General features: G+C 45.4%; 1 protein-coding gene across 1 annotated transcript in view; it reads left to right on the top strand.

The window, feature by feature from the left end:
* Positions 1 to 14161, top strand: part of Fbxo36 (F-box protein 36) — a 49973-nt gene extending 35812 nt beyond the window's left edge. Inside the window, exons 3-4 of the mRNA XM_051190609.1 lie at positions 6821 to 6993; positions 13665 to 14161. Coding sequence (XP_051046566.1) covers positions 6821 to 6993; positions 13665 to 13853 — 362 coding nt within the window. The 3' untranslated portion in view covers positions 13854 to 14161. The remainder of the gene's footprint in view (positions 1 to 6820; positions 6994 to 13664) is intronic.
* The last annotated feature ends 1828 nt before the right edge of the window (positions 14162 to 15989 follow it).

Raw genomic sequence — 15989 nt, forward strand, 5'->3', positions numbered from 1 at the left:
CCTGCTCTACAGCCAGGACAGCCAGAGCTACACAGAGAAACCCTGTCTTGAGAGAAGAAAAAAAAAAAAAAAAAAAAAAAAAAAAAAAAAAGATAAAAGAAAGAATAGTATGTGGGATTTGAGTTTTACTTTTGAGGATTGAATAGATGGTTTAGTAGTTAAGAGTGTGTACTGCTCTTGCAGAGGACTTGAGTTTAGTTGCCAGCACCCATGGGAGGAGGGGCTTGCAATTACCTTAATTCTAGCTCCATGGAAGCTAGTGACCTCTTCTGGTGGCTGTGAGCAACCGCACATACACACACAAATTAAAAATAAATAAATCTTTGTTTTTTTTTCTAGACAGGGTTTCTCTGTGTAGCCCTGGCTGGCCTTGAACTCACAGAGATCCTACTGCTTCTGCCTCCCAAGTGCTGGGATGAAAGGCATGAACCACCACTGCCCAGCTAAAATAAATCTTTTAAAATCTCTTTAGAGTCTTCAGTGGTGATGTCGAATGCTTTTAGTCCCAGCACTCAGGTGGCGGTGGCAGAGACTGGATCTCTGTTGAGTTAGAGGCCAGCCTGGTCTACAGAGCTAGTTTTAGGACAGGCTCCAAAGCCACAGAGAAACCCTGTCTTGAAAAACAAACAAACGAACAAACAAGCAAAATCTCTTTAGAAAAAAAAAAATTTGAGATAGGGTCTCATGCATCGTAGTGTTGTGTCACTTTCTGGGGAGGTGTGAACAAATGTCTGTTTGCCCCAGACAGGATGACAATAGCTGGCCAAAGATGTGATTTCCCCCAAGTACAGTGAATATACTGAGGCTAGTCACGGGCATATGGTGACTCAGAGACAGCCAGATCACTGAAAAGTCCAGCCCTGAGTGGCTGATGACTCACAAGGCTGTGTCCCTGTATACCTTGCAGGCAGCTCAGTTGTCACTGTTGCTCATCTTGACCCTCCCATCTTGGAGGTCCACGCAGAAGGACACTCTCCCTCAGCGGGAGAGAGAGAGAGGATGCTCATGGCTACATATAGCAGGTCTCAGAGGTCATTCAGCCAGCTGGAGCCTCAGTACTGCCACTAGCCAGCTGGTGTGACCCACAGGACAGCTCATCCCCTTTGTGAGTCAGTTTCTGTGTGCTGGGCTAGGGATAATCATGGCTACTTTATTCAGTCATCTTGAGACTCTCTTGATTATAGAATCAGCCCTTAATTATTGTTTGCTGTATTGTTAAGCAGGCGGCGTTGAACTGAACTTATTTTTCTGTCTCTTCTTGGTCTTCTCCTGAAGGTCCTCTACAAGATTTTCTTCTGCAGAGGTCCTGGCAGAGGATCCCAGCATGTCACTCTTGCTGCCTGGACCTCTCAGCAAGGAAGTGGCATTTTCTGTCATTTGACTTAATGCTACAGTCTTGGCTCTGTTCCCTCATTGGTTCCTTAGTCTTCAAATCATTATGATGGAACTGGTAATTCAAACCTGTGCCTTCCTCCCGTCTGTTTATAATTATGCCTTGGGGGATCTGATTCAATCTCTAGCTTGCTGTGCCATCCGAAAGGGCTGGAGAGACAACTCAGTGATGAGGATCATATCCTGCCCTTGCAGAGGACCCAAGTTCAGTTCCCAGCACTTATGTCAGATAGTTCACAACTTCCTGTAACTGTGATTACAAGTGATCCAGTCCCTGCTTTTGGCTCCCTTGGCAGGCACACATGTACACACACACACACACACACACTCCTACCTCTTTCTGGGTTGACTCATCTGGTCTTGGCGGGATGCTATATACTGGCTTTATTGTAGCATTTTATGCCTTGTTTGGTTTGGTTGATGTCCCTGGGACGCTTGCTCTTTTCTGAGGGGAGATTGAGAGGGCATGGATATGAGGGAGGAGACTGGGGGAAAGGAAGGGAGGGGAAACTGTGGTTAGGATATAAAATATGAGAGAATAATAACAGTAAACAGATAAAAATAAGAAACAAATATTGTAAATGCTCCTCACAGGAGGTAAGTGTAAGTCCTAAGTTAGTGTCTCTCCTCTGACCTTCTCTAAATAACATGATCAGTTTACGTGAATATCTGCTAGACCACTAGTGTGTCAAATATAGTTTCCATAGTGGGTTCACTGGGCAAAGGTGCCTGCTGCCAATCTTGTTTTTTTTTTCCAGACAGGGTTTTTCTGTGAAACAGCCCTGTCTGTCCTGGAACTCACTCTGTAGACTAGGCTGGCCTCGAACTCACAGAGCCCCATCTGACTCTGCCTCTTGAATGCTGGGCTTCAAGGTATGCTCTCCCCTGAACCCCCAAGCCAGGAGCTTTCTTAAAAGCAGATCTTCCAGATCTTTCAAGACCTTAGATGACACCGTGACACACAATGTCAACCTCAAGAGACCTGTTTCAAAAATAAACAAACACAAAAGAGATATTTTTCTGTGATATCTCCACTGGCTTGTCCATCATTTAGTCTGTGCAGACACTGCCTCATTAGCTAGGGCTTCCTTGAACCACTAGACAGAAAATGACAGCCTTTCTCCGGAACACCATGTCTTTCACAAACTCATTGTCAAGTGAGACACTGCATTTGTTCAGCTGTTTGTTTCTTGTCTCCTTTATTGTGGCGGGAACTCTGCTTGTTGATGGGTCTTTTGGTACACAGCTGGTACACAGCTCTGTGAATAAATTATCCTATGAATTATTTAACAAAATTCTTTTTTTCTTTTTTCTTTTTACATGGGAAGGAAGTTTATTGGAAAAGGAAGGGAGAGAAGGGAGAGAAAGAAAGAGACAGAGAAGCCAGGCATTGGTGGCGCACACCTTTAGTCCTACCACTCAAGAGGCAGAGGCAGGCACATCTGGGTGAGTTCCAGGACAGGCTCCAAAGCTACACAGAGAAACCCTGTCTCAAAAAAACAGAAAACAAAAAAGCAAAACAAACAAACAAACAAAAATCAAAAAGAAAAGAGACAGACGGATAAACTGCAGAAATAGTGAAAATTCTTTTCCTTTCTTTTTTCTTGTATTGGCAGGGTATCTCTTTCTAGCCTTGCTGTCCTGAAACTTGCTGTGTAGATCAGGTTGGTCTTGAACTCAGAGATCTAGCTGCCTCTGGCTCCTAAGTGCTTGAACTAAAGGTGTGCAAGGTCATTCCTGGCTTTATTTGTTTTTAGAACTCATTGTTTGATTTTTAATTTTGTGTGTGTGTGTATGGGTTTGTGTAAGTACGAGTTCAAGCTTCACCTATTCAAGTCCAGAATAGGCCTTCTGATCCCCTGACGGTAATAAAAGGTTGACTGCAGTCTTTTGGAATATATCAACTTAAGAGACCACTGGCTTCCACCAACCAACTAGAAATGTCCTCAGATAGCTTTTGAGGTGTGTAGCAGAATTGCTTCACCCCTCTACCACCCCACCTTGCTGCCACCCACTTGCTTGATGTTCCCACCAGTGTATTTTAAGAACATCTTGATTAATGGCCGGTGGTGGCACATGCCTTTAATCCTAGCACCCTGGGGGCAGAGGCCAGCCTGGCCCACAGAGTGAGTTCCAGGACGGGCTCCAAAGCTAAATAGAGAAACTCTGGAAAAAAACAAAAACAAAAACAAACAAACAAAAACAAAAAACACCTTGATCTATGACTCCCTATGTCCTGTTACTCTAAAAGCTTAATGAAAATGTTATGTTAGAACACAAAATTTGGAGTGACCCTAATCTGTCTTCTCTCAACCTGTTCACTCCTGTTTGCTCCAGAAGAAACTCTGACCTTTGAGGTTGGAGTTGTGGTTTTGCACTAAGAGGTGTTCCTGAAGGGGACCTCAGTGGCTCTGTCCCTGCATCCTGAGAAGAACTGTGCAAGACTTGTATAACTGGAGAATCTGGGTTCCCCTTGGTGGACTTAGTCTCGGTGATAAAAATTTTTTTTTAAACTGGACTCTGAAGGAAACTCAAGGACCATTTTATTAGGGTTTGAGAGAAAAATTACAGGGCAGAAAAGCTGTAAATCCTGGAAGTTCCTTCCCATAATGCCTCTGACTTGAAATATATTCATTTTATAATTTTAATTTTACATAGACATAAGATGGTAAATAGTAGATTGTCTGAACTAAGGACACAATTTTGCCTTATGGGTCAGGCACCCAGAACCAGCTCTTGCTGGATTGATCTCTCTATCCTGGGACCAGAGTGTATTGGACATACTGTGAAGCACAGACTGTCCAAGTATGCTGATTGACAAAGAAGACTATTCATTGTTTGGAGAGGAGGACATGCAGCCAGATGTAGGCAGGGCCTGAGGATGCCAGGTGCATTGTTTGGAGAGGGCTGAGTGCCTTTAGTATGTGCAAGTGAAGGAGTGTGTTATTGGAGTAGAAGAGGGTAGCATGGTGACACACACCTTTAATTCCAGCACTTGGAAGACCAAGGCAGGCAAATTTCTGTGAGTTTGAGGCTAGCCTGTCTGATCTACATAGTGAGTTCTAGGCCAGGGCTCTGTAGTGAGATCCCATCACAAAAGAAATAGAAAACAAAACAAAACACATTTCCATTCTTTGATTATTCAGAGAGCTGAGGAGTGAGAGGGATCTTGTTTTCTGTTTTAAAATTTTTATTACACTCTGTGTGTGTGCGTGTGTGCACGCGCGCGTGTGTGTGTGTGTGTGTGTGTGTGTGCGCGCGGCGCGCGCAGCATACATCACATTAACTGCACAAGTCTGGAGGTCAGAGGACAATTAGTGGGAATTGGCCTCCTCTTTTCATTATGTGGGTCCCGGGGACTGAACTCAGCAATTGCCTCATCTGCTTTGCTCTCTTGCCAGTGTCGGGTCTGAAGCCCTCTTTCCCCCAGCTACTCTTTATAATCCAAATGAATTGTCCACTGCTCTTGCTCTTTTCTGCCTCCGGCGCTTCCCCATCTCTCACACCATCTCCAGCCCTCTCCATTGCTTTCTCTGGCTTTCCTAGCCCCGGCTGTGTCCAGTCTGCTCTTCTCTCAGCTCTGGACTCTTCCAGAGACCTCTGGATCTTTTCTTTCTTAACCACCTTCCCCCTAATGGGGGCAGTTTCTTTACTGTGCCCCCTCAAACACAACTAGCCCAACTTTTTTTTTTTTTTTTTTTTTTTTTTTTGCTTCTGCATCAAATTTATGTTTATGTCAGGCATCCCATTAGTCTATTGTTTGGGAGCTACAGTCTCCTTTTTGAGTAACTAACATGTCTAAAAATACTTGGCAGAGCTGGGCATGGTGGCTCGTGCTTTTAATCCCAGCGCTAGAGAGGCAGTAACAAATAGATCTCAGTGAATTCAGGCTGGCCTGATCTGCCTAGGTAGTTCCACGTCAGCCAAGGCTGCATAAAGAAGTCCTGTCTCAACCCCAACCGCCATTTAAAAAAGAAAATAAATATACAAAGCAAAACTATCATGGTTTCCGTGAAATATGTTAATGCTGTTTATCTTCACCTTATATTTGCTAAATTATGTAAAGATGGTGATGAAAGAAGATGTAGAGGAAGGAATTTTAATAGAAAAAGTAAAACAGCCTGAGTCAAAAGAACTCAGCATACTGTGGTTCAGATCATTTGGGCGGGAGGGAAGGGTACAAGACCTTGCTGTCCATCACAGAGTCAAACCCGGGAACTGAATCTTTCAAGTGCCTCATTCAGAAAGCCCTCAGGCTAGAGAGCCCCAGAGGAATCAGCCTCCTCAGTCCTTTCCTCATTAGCATTTTTATAGAGAAGAACCAAGAAATCAATTCAAGGTCCAGGCTTATCCTTCTGACCAGGTGGCTTTTGTCTCTGAGGTCCCCTCCCCCCTTAACTCTCCACTCTCGGAATAACTAGGGAGGTTGTGGATTCCAAAGCCAGAGTCTTGCATTCCCCCTTTAAAATTATTCTTTATTTAAGACTTTATTTATTTATTTTTGAACACAGGGTCTTTCTATGTAGCCTTGGCTGATCTGGAACTTGCTATGTGGACCAGGCTGGCCTGAGACTCATACAGATCCACCCGCCTCTGCCTCCCACTGGGTTTAAAGGCTTGTGCCACTACAAGGAGGTAAATATCTTTATTATTTTATTTATGAGTATGCTCCATTGTCTGTCTGTGTGAGCTAAGGCTCCATGTGTGGGGGTGACAGAGGAGGCCAGAAGGGGGCTTTGGGTCCCTTGGGGTGTGAGTTGGATCCCTTTAACTAGCTGATAGCAGTACTGAGAACTGAACTCAGGTTCCCTGAAAGACCAGCAAATTGTCTATTTTTTGTTTTGGTTTTTCAAGACAGAGTTTCTCTGTGGCTTTGGAGTCTGTCCTGGAACTAGCTCTGTAGACCAGTCTGGCCTCAAATTCACAGAGATCTGCCTGCTTCTGCCTCCTGAGTGCTGAGATCAAAGGCATTTGCCACCACTACCCAGCTCCAGCAAATTGTCTTAACTGCTGAACTATTCCTCCAGCCTTCATTCCTTCTCTAAATATATTGTTACAAGTGTGTGGAAGACCAGCTAGCATTCTTAACCTCTGAACCATCTTTCTAGTCTATTCTCACATACTTGTATTCATGACAGACTTACCATTTTGCCACAACAGAGAGCCAACCCCATCAACAGGACAACAAATTCCTCCAAATATCCACTCCCTTAGTGCCACAAACTGCTTGGTAAGAGTAGGAAAGACTGGTTTTCTCTGTGTAGCTCTGGCTGTCCTGGAACTCTGTAGACCAGGCTGGCCTCTGCCTCCTGAGTGCTGAATTAGAGGTGTGTGCTACCACCACCTGGCTTCCAAAACTTCTTTTGTATTGTTGATGGTTTTCATGTGACTGAACAAGGTAACCATTGGTTTGTGGTTTGGCTTGCAGTACAAATCGCCTTAGTATTTGGTGCAAGAATATTAGACTATGTCTTCAACCTGTGCGAAGGTAAATTTGACTACCTGGAGCGGCTCTCAGACAAACTGCTGCTGAAGATCATCCACTACCTGGACCTCGAAGATATTGCCAGGCTCTCTCAGACATCAAGCAGGTTTGCAAAGGTAACAGTCCCTGCTGCTGAGCTGACTGCAGCAAGAACCACTCCCCCCCCCCCCCCAGATAACCTCGGGGGTCCATATTGCTCTTTTTCCTTACTTATTTTGGTTTTTGTTATTGTATTTATTTATTGACCTGTCTATTTAATGTATATGGGTGTTTTGCCTGCGTGTGTGTGTGTGTGTGTGTGTGTGTGTGTGTGTGTATTATGTACTATGTGCATGCAGTGCCCTTGGAGGCCAGAAGAGGGCATCTGATCTTCTGGCAGCTGTGAACTGCTATGACTGGGAACAGAACCCAGGTCCTCTGCAAGAGCAGCCAGTACTCTTAACTGCTGAGCCATCTCTCCAGATCCTGAGTGTGCTGTCTGTCTGTCTGTCTGTCTATCTACTGAGATAAGTATTTGTGTAGTGTATGCTAGCCTTGAACTAACCTAGCTACCTTCCTTCCTTCCTTTTTTTTTTTTTTTTTTTTGTTTGGTTTGGTTTTTCAAGATAGGATTTCTCCATGTAGCCCTGGAGCTTACTCTGTAGACCAGGGTGGCCTCAGGGATCTGCCTGCCTCTGCCTGGCAAGTCCTGGGCTTGTAAGGCTCATGGCACCACACCCAGTTTAACCTTGAACTTTGAATCTTCCAGTTTCTACCTCCCAAGCATTGTGATTATAGGCCATGCCACCATGGCCTGCTTATTTTTTCTTTGAGACAGTTGAAACAGTGTCTGTTTCTGTAGCCCAGGTTGGCTTTAAACTCATGGCAATCCTCCTGCCTCAGCTCCCCCCCCCCCCAATTCTGGGATTATAGATGTGACCTACCATGCCTACTCTACTTGTGTTTAATCTCCACAGCCATTTGTTGAGTCCTGCCTCTGTGACAGACACAAGTAACTAAGATGGCATTATTCCTACACACAAGGAATTTACTATCAGATATCAGATTGCTTAAATGGATACAGGTGATTACAGTATGATGTGATATGTTTGACAAGAAACATGTGGGCAAGGTATAAGGACTGTGTGTCAAGTGGTTTCTTATGCCTTGTGCTTCTTAGAAATGGATTACTCAGAGTTTTGAGTGCAAAGTAGGTTTTAAGTCAAAGGACTTTCCAAGCTGAGAAACAGGCAGAGGCAGTGTGGTGGCACTAACAGTACTTCAAGGATGAGCCAAGAATGCCTTGCTGGTTAAGAGTATGCACTGCCAGCTGGTGGCACACACCTTTAATCCCGGTTCTCAGGAGGCACAAGGGAATTTACGTGAGTTGGAGGCTGCCTAGTCTACAAAGTGAGTTCTGGGCCAGCTAGGGCTACATAGTGAGGCCCTGCAGTAGATCTGAGCTCTGTTCCCAGCACCCACGTCAGGAGGCTTACCTTTCCTGACCTCGTCAGGCACCTGAACTCACATGCACATACCTCCACGCAGAGACGTACACACGTACACATAAATCAAAATAAATCATCTGAAAAAAGTGTTTGCTGGGCAGTGGTGGTGCATGCCTTTAATCCCAGCGCTTGGGAGTCAGAGGCAGGCAGAGATCTCAGGAGTTTGAGGCCAGCCTGGCCTACAGAGCGAGTTCTAGGAGAGCCAAGTATGACACAGAGAAACCCTGTCTCGAAAACAAAACAAAACAAAAACCCAAAACAGACAAACAAGAGAGTACTTCAAGGAGCCCCTGAGTCAGATCCATTTCCATTTTTTTCTAAGGTAGGCAGTGTTGGTGGGCCCTGTGTCCCAGGCTGATGAGAGCAACTCCACCCCTTGGTACTCTGAATCCTTAGCACCAAGTGCTGAGACAATGACACCGTTTTGAGCCTGTTAGGACAGGGCCCTGGTTTCCTCCTCTCCACCATTCTGCAGTTGTAAAGTGGCTGTGCCCCACAGGCCAACACATTAGGATGTGCCGCTGCACCCCCATGTTGGCTCCAGTCAACCAGAGCTGGAGTGTGCTGCTGGCAGCTGAGGAGCCTTGGCTAGCTCAGTATTTAGCTGTGAAGTTGTGGAGGAGCATCCATATAAAAGAACCGGTTTCCCCAAATGAATCAAATCTCACTGCTTCCTAAAGAGTCAACATCCCCCCCACAATTATACAGTAAAATTATACAGTAAAATGATTACAACTCATTTTCAGTAATATAAGTTATTAGTATACACAATTCATCTTTCTTTTCTTTTCTTCCTTCCTTTCTTTTCTTTTTTTTTTTCCGAGATAGAGTTTCTCTGTGTAACATCTCTGGCTGTCCTGGAACTCACTCTGTAGATCAGGCTGGCCTCAAACTTACAGAGATCCGCCTCCTTCTGCCTACCTGCCACTGGGATAAAAGGCAAGCGTCACCACCGACCGGCATTTTTCTTACTTCTGAGACCTGATCCCATCACAAGTTGCTACAGAACTCACTATGTAACTCCTGCTTTAGGGCTCATAGGTGTGTGTCATCACATCTGGCTTACATTTTTGGACTTGACTTTTATCTTCTAAAAGTAGAGGACCAGAAATAAGTATTATGAGTAATTGTGCATCTTTTAAAATATTTCCTTTTTTTAAATATTAATTAATTTGTTTATTTATTTTGAGATAAGGTCTTATTGGTAGCCTTGGCTGGCTTGGAACTCATAGATATCCCCCTGCCTCTGTTTCCCAAGTGCTAGGATTAAATGTTTGTGCCATCACTCCCAACCCAAGTGTTTATTCTTTAAAGAAGATGCTAAGGGGGTAGGGACCTAGTGAAAGTGCCTCCCCGGGCCTGGATTCCTTTGCTGCAGTCAGTGCAGGGACTCAGCAGGAACTGAGTCCTCACACCCTCATACCCAGTGTGCATCTGCTTCCCTTCTAGTTCTCAGGCACACTCTGTTTCTCCCATTCCACCATCCTGCCATTAGCGCAGCACAGCCCTGGGCCTGCATTGAGTAACATCCGGTCCGCAGTGCTCTAAGTCTAAGTCCTTAGCTGGTGTGCTCGCGCAAGGGGCATGGTGCCTATGGAGACAGAGGACAGCACTGTGAAGTTAGCTCTCTCTCATCTTGCATCTTTATGTGGGTTCTGGGGATTGAACTTAGACTGCTAAATTTGCGTGGTGATGGACAATTGCCTTTACCTACTTTACCATCTTCTGAGCCCTTTTTAAAACTCACTATGACCTTGAATTTCTGATCCTCAAAAGTCCTGGGATTACAGGTAAATGCCACCATACCCAGTTTAGGAAGTGATATGGATTGAGTCCAGGGCCTAATGCATCTCAGGCAAGTGCTCTGACATCTGAGCCACAGCCTCGACTTTTTCTTTTCTTTTCTTTCTTTCTTTCCTTTTCTTTTCTTTTTTTCTTTTTTTTTTTTTTGAGACAGGGTCTCACTACTCACTATGGAGCTTTGTTTGGCTTGGTACATGCTATGTAAACCAGGCTAACCTCAAACTCACAGAAATCTGCCTGCATCTTTCTCCCAAGGATTAAAGATGTGTACCATCATGCTCACCCCAGATTTTTAAATTTTAATTAATTTATTTATTTGTATATGGGTGTTCACATACACTTGTGTGTCACAACATTAGTGTAAAGGTCAGTGGAAAACCTATGAGAATTGATTCTCTTTTGTTTTGTGGGTTCTGAGGCATCAAACTCAAGTTGTCAGGTCTGGCAGAAAATGCCTTCATCCTCTGAACTCAGATTTTTAAGTACCCCCCCTCCACATTCACACACACACACACACACACACACACACACACACACACACACACACACAAGACTTGTACATGTGTATGTATATTCACTAGGGCTTGAACCCAGGGTTTTATATGTACAAAACATACGCGTAGATGCCAGACATGATGGCTCACACCTGCCATTTCAGCCTTTGAGAGGCTGAGGCAAAAGGATAGTTTTGAGCTTGAGGCAAGCCTAGTCTACATAGTGAGCTCTAAGCTAGTTAGAGCTACACATTAAGACCCCCATGTGGCATTTGTCCTAGCATGTCCTGCCTTTCTTGACTTTTATTCCTATCAAACCGAAGACTTCTGTCACTTAAGTTTGTATGTCTATCCTGATGGAGTGCCTAGCCTAGGTTATCTCCAAGAATATGGTGTTTGGATGCCTCAGTAAAGAAGGGTCCTGGGGTTGGTGAGATAGCTCAGTGGCTAAGATGGCTTGCTGCTTTTCTAGAGGCCTCCAGCTTCCATGTCAGGTGGCTATCACAACTACCTGTAACTCCAGCTCCTGATTCTTTCAAGACAGGGTTTCTCTGTAGCTTTGGAGCCTGTCCTGGCATTGCACTGTAGACCAGGCTGCCCTGGAACACACAGAGACCTGCCTGTCTCTGCCTCCCAAGTGCTACCACGGCCTGGCAAGAGCTTCAGGAGATCCAATACCCCCTTCCGACCTTTGAGGAACCCATACACACAGAGACAAAATGAAAATAATTCTTTTTTAAAAATATTTTCAAACATTTATTTATTATGTATACAGTATTCTGCCTGTGTGTATGCACACACACTGGAAAAGGGCACCAGATCTCATTATAGATGCTTGTGAGCCACCCTGTGGTTCCTGGGAATTAAACTCTAGGCCTCTGGAGAAGCAGCCAGTGCACTTAACCTCTGAGCCATCTCTCCAGCCTGAAAATAATTCTGAAAGCAGGGGCTATATTGATTTGTTTATATTTTTGAAATAGTGATTTGTAATTGAGGCTCTAGTGGGCTCAATGACTGTATTTTTCAGTGTAAACCCTTGGAGCTTGGCTGACTTGAGAGCACCCTGCAGGTATCTCTGATGCCAGAAAGGCCAAATTGTACACTTGTTTGATGGAGGGCTAGCCCTGAACTGAAGGAAGTTCATCTGCCTGGGAGCCTGCTGGCTGGCCTTAAAGTCAGGGCAAGCTTCCCTGCTATTCTTTACCTTCCAGCTGCACCAGAATTGACAGAGAAACCTTCAGTTCAGTTAGAGAGGAGAGGTTCAGACACCCAGGAGGAGGCCTGTAATGGCTGGGATGTAACTGTGACCATGTTTTTCTGTGACTTAGAAATAACTAAGCATGTTTGTTTGCACGTAAGACCTTCCTCAGACACAAAACACAACAGCTGAGTGTGGCGTCTCTGAGTTTGAGTCCAGCCTGGTCTACAGAGTGAGTTCCAGGATAGACAGGGCAGTATCATGAGACCCTGTCACAAAAAAATACCCCAAAACAAAACAAAGAATTCTTAAAATGTTTTAAATTGCATGTGTGTGTATGTGTCCTACAGCATGGGTGTAAAGGTCAGAGCACATCATACCAGAGTCAGTTCTCACTTTCTATCATGGATTCCAGGGATCAAACTCAGGCCTTGGGCCTTTTTTGTTTTGTTTTTTGTTTTTTGAGACAGGGTTTCTCTGTGTAGTTCTGGCTTTCCTGGAATTCTAGACCAGGCCTCCCTCAAATTCATAGAGATCCCCCTGCCTCTGCCTCTTGAATGCTAGGATAAAAGCATGGGCCATTACCACCAATTTAATTTTTTTCTTCTCTAGCTGCTGTAGACCAGGCTGGTCTCGAACTCACAGAGATCCACCTGCCTCTGACTCCAGAGTGCTGGGACTAAAGGCATATGCCACCACGGCCTGGCTAATTTTTTTTTTTTTCCTAAAAGGTATTCCCTAAGACTTTTTTTTTTGCTATTCATAGTTAGACTGTGTAACCCAAGAAGAGGGATGTTAAACATGGGGCAAGGTAACAAATGGCCTCAAAGCATAAAATGGTTCGAGGCTGCGGGGGTGACTCTTACCTGTACTCTGGAGGGCCAAGGAGGATTGTTGAAAGGTGGAGACCAGGGGCACATAGCAAGGTTCTGTCTTTATTTAAAAAAAAAAAAAAAAAAAAAAAAAAAAAAAAAAAGATCCCTATGAGTTTGACTCCAGCCTGGTCTAAATTCTTGGCTAGCTAGGGTTACATAGTGAGATCCTGCTTAAAAACAAACAACATAGTCACAAACAGCTATCTAGAGACCCAGTCTCAGGTTGGCCTCAGATTCTCTGTGTAGCTGAGGATAACCCTGGACTTCTGAATGGGCTCATCCATACCATACCAGGACACAACGTTGCCAGTACAGCTAAGCTACCTCAGAGACTGAGCCTGACTCCGGGTTGGGAAGGAGAGTAGTCAACGCTCCACTCCATCCACCCAACCAGCTCCCAGAGGCTAACAAACTTCTGATTCTCCCGCAGTCATCTGCTGAGCACCTGCATGTCTAGTTAGTGCAGGGTTGGGGCCTGAGCCCACAGCCTCCTGCACACCAGACCAGCACTCTAACTAAGCCCTGGGTTTCACATCTTTTTTTTTTTTTTAATTTTATGTGCACCAGTATTTTGCCTGAATATATGTCCCTGTGAGGGTGTTACTGGGGTAACAGACAGTCGTGAGCTGCCACGTGGGGATTGAACCCAGGACCTCATAGAGCGGCCAGTGCTCTTAACTGCTGAGCCATCTCTCTGACCCCGGGGTTTTGAATCTTGACTGAGTGCAGGACTTGTTCTGCCACCCCCTCTGGCTGTCTGCAGATACCCATGATTTGCCTCTTCTCTGACAGGAGGGAACAGTTTCTAGAGGCCCAAGTTTCATGCCCCCCAAAGTCACATGGTACCTCTCATGCAGCAGGCATTGCGACAGTGTGAGCTAGTGGATGGTGTGAGCGCCTTAACCCACCTCTGCCTCTTTCCACCTGCAGCTGTGCAAGTGTGACTCACTGTGGGAGCAGATAGTTCAGTCGGCCTGTGACACCATCACCCCCGACATGCGGGCCCTGGCGAAGGACTTGGGCTGGAGACAGGTGTTCTTCACCAACAAGATCCAGCTGCAGAGGCAGATCCGCAGGAAGAAGCAGAGACAGGGAAAGCAGAAGGAGAAGCATATTTAGCAGCCAGCTTTTTCCACCGCTGGCTGAGCCCACAGACGTGCCTCTCTTCAGATCCAAATCTTGTTCTTGTTTAACAACAGTTGTTGCTGATTCCAGGAATCACTTGACAAATCCCATTTTGCACATACATGCAAATCCATCCAGTGCCTTACTTGAGCAACCACCCCTGTCCTGCTCAGGTCAACCCATGGCCTAAGTATTTAGGGATATAAGACAGGAAGCCTTTTAGGCCACCACCTTCCCAATCCCATTACCCCTGAGGAAAGAGGCACTTGTGTGTATGAACTAACAATAAAGACTTATTTGCAGCTTGTGTTTTTTTGGTTTTTGTTGGTTTTTTTTTTTTTTTTTTTTGTATCAGACAGGGATCCCAAGCTGGACCTTTAGGATGACTTTGAATTTCTGACCCTCTTGCTAGAATTATAGGCATTCACCACCATACCCAGTTCATAAGATGCTGACCTGTGTGCTAAGTAAGCAGTCTGTCCACCAAGTCATACCCCCACAATGTACTGCTGGGGTTTTGTTGTTATTGTTGTTTTGAGACAGGATTTCTCTCTGCAGCCCTGGGTGTCCTGGAACTCCCTCTGTAGACCAGGCTGGCCTTGAACCCAGAGATCTGCCCGCCTCTGCCTCCCTAGTGCTAGGATTAAAGGCATGTACAACCCTCACCCCGACATTCAAAAAAAAAAAAAAAAAAAAAAAAAGGCTTTTGACTTTTTTCCTGTTGTGCTATCTGCATCCCTCTGTCGAGTGGGTGGCTGGGTGCACTTGGAGGTACGGGTGCCACAGAGGCACCCACCCCGGGAGAGTACAGCTGCGCCCCCACCTCATCCTATCCAGTTCCTGTCCTTGTGAGCCCAAGGTGTCATCCGCCACACAACCGCTGATATGGCACCAGAGAGTGGCCGGGAGAGCCCAGACTGTGCAGGCAACCCTTACTCAGAGGGTGTTAGCACTGTTTAACAAACCTGCCAGTCAGTTCTCAGAGTCGGGCCACTGCTTTCTGGAGGGAAAGCAGCAGGACCCCACTTTGCAGCAGGGATTTCCTTTTTCTTCAATACAGGGTTTCTCCGTGTAACAACTCTGGCTGTCCTAGAACTAGCTCTGTAGACCAGACTGGCCTTGAACTCACAGAGATCTGCCTGCCTCTGCCTCCCTGGTGCTGGGATTAAAGGTGTGGGCCACCAATGCCTGGCTGCAGCAGGGATTTTAAGAGCAGAGGCTGTGGGTAACCAGTGTGAATAGCTAACATGCATTTAGTTAGCATGGCCACGGACGCAAGTCAGAGACCAATCAGAGCTACACGAGGCCTCGTCTCTAAAAAGAGGTGGGGAGAGAAGGTTGGAGAGATGACTCAGTGGTACTGTTGCCTGCCACTCAGGATACCTGGGAACCAAGGGAACTGAAAATCCCGCCCTTGTGGTTCATGTCTTTCATTTGACAAGCAGTTAATCCTATTGGCAGTTCAGAATTTTTGTTTTGGTAAAGACTTATTTTTACACATATATAGGTGTTTTGCCTGCACGAATGTCTGTGTATCACTCAAATGCCTAGTGCCCACAGAGGCCAGAAGAGGCTGCCCCATCCTCTAGAACTGGAGTTACAGACTGCTGTGAGCCACTGTCTATCTGGGTTCTGGGAACTACACCCAGGTCCTCGGGAAGAGCAGTTAGGGCTCTTAACAGCCAAAAAGTCTCTACAGCCCTCAATATCCTTTTAAAATTCTTCAAATGTTGTATATTATTGATTATAGTTTCCATCTGCACAGGCTTCGGGATATTGCTCTCAGCTTTTGTGTCTCTGCCAGACTTGGTGGCTGTATTAGGAATTTACCTGGGCTCGCAAGGGATTTTTCTATCAGCCTGCCCATGCCCACAGAAGCCCAGACCTCACTTGTTTATTGGAAACGAAGAGTTAGCTGAAAGACTAAAAATAGCGTCTCTAAGTGCTCTGTAGACAGCACCTGACCAGAGTGCAGTATGAAAGTTAATATAGTAGGCCAGATACAGTGGCACAGGCTCATGAGGCAGAGGCTTGGGGATTTTGAGTTCAAGGCTACATAATGAGACTGTCTCAGACAATCAATCAATCAAACAAACAAATGAATGAATGATGACAGATATCTAAAATTGA

This window comes from Phodopus roborovskii, unplaced genomic scaffold (genome assembly GCF_943737965.1).
Source record: "Phodopus roborovskii unplaced genomic scaffold, PHOROB, whole genome shotgun sequence".
NCBI classification, from domain to species: Eukaryota; Metazoa; Chordata; class Mammalia; order Rodentia; family Cricetidae; genus Phodopus; species Phodopus roborovskii.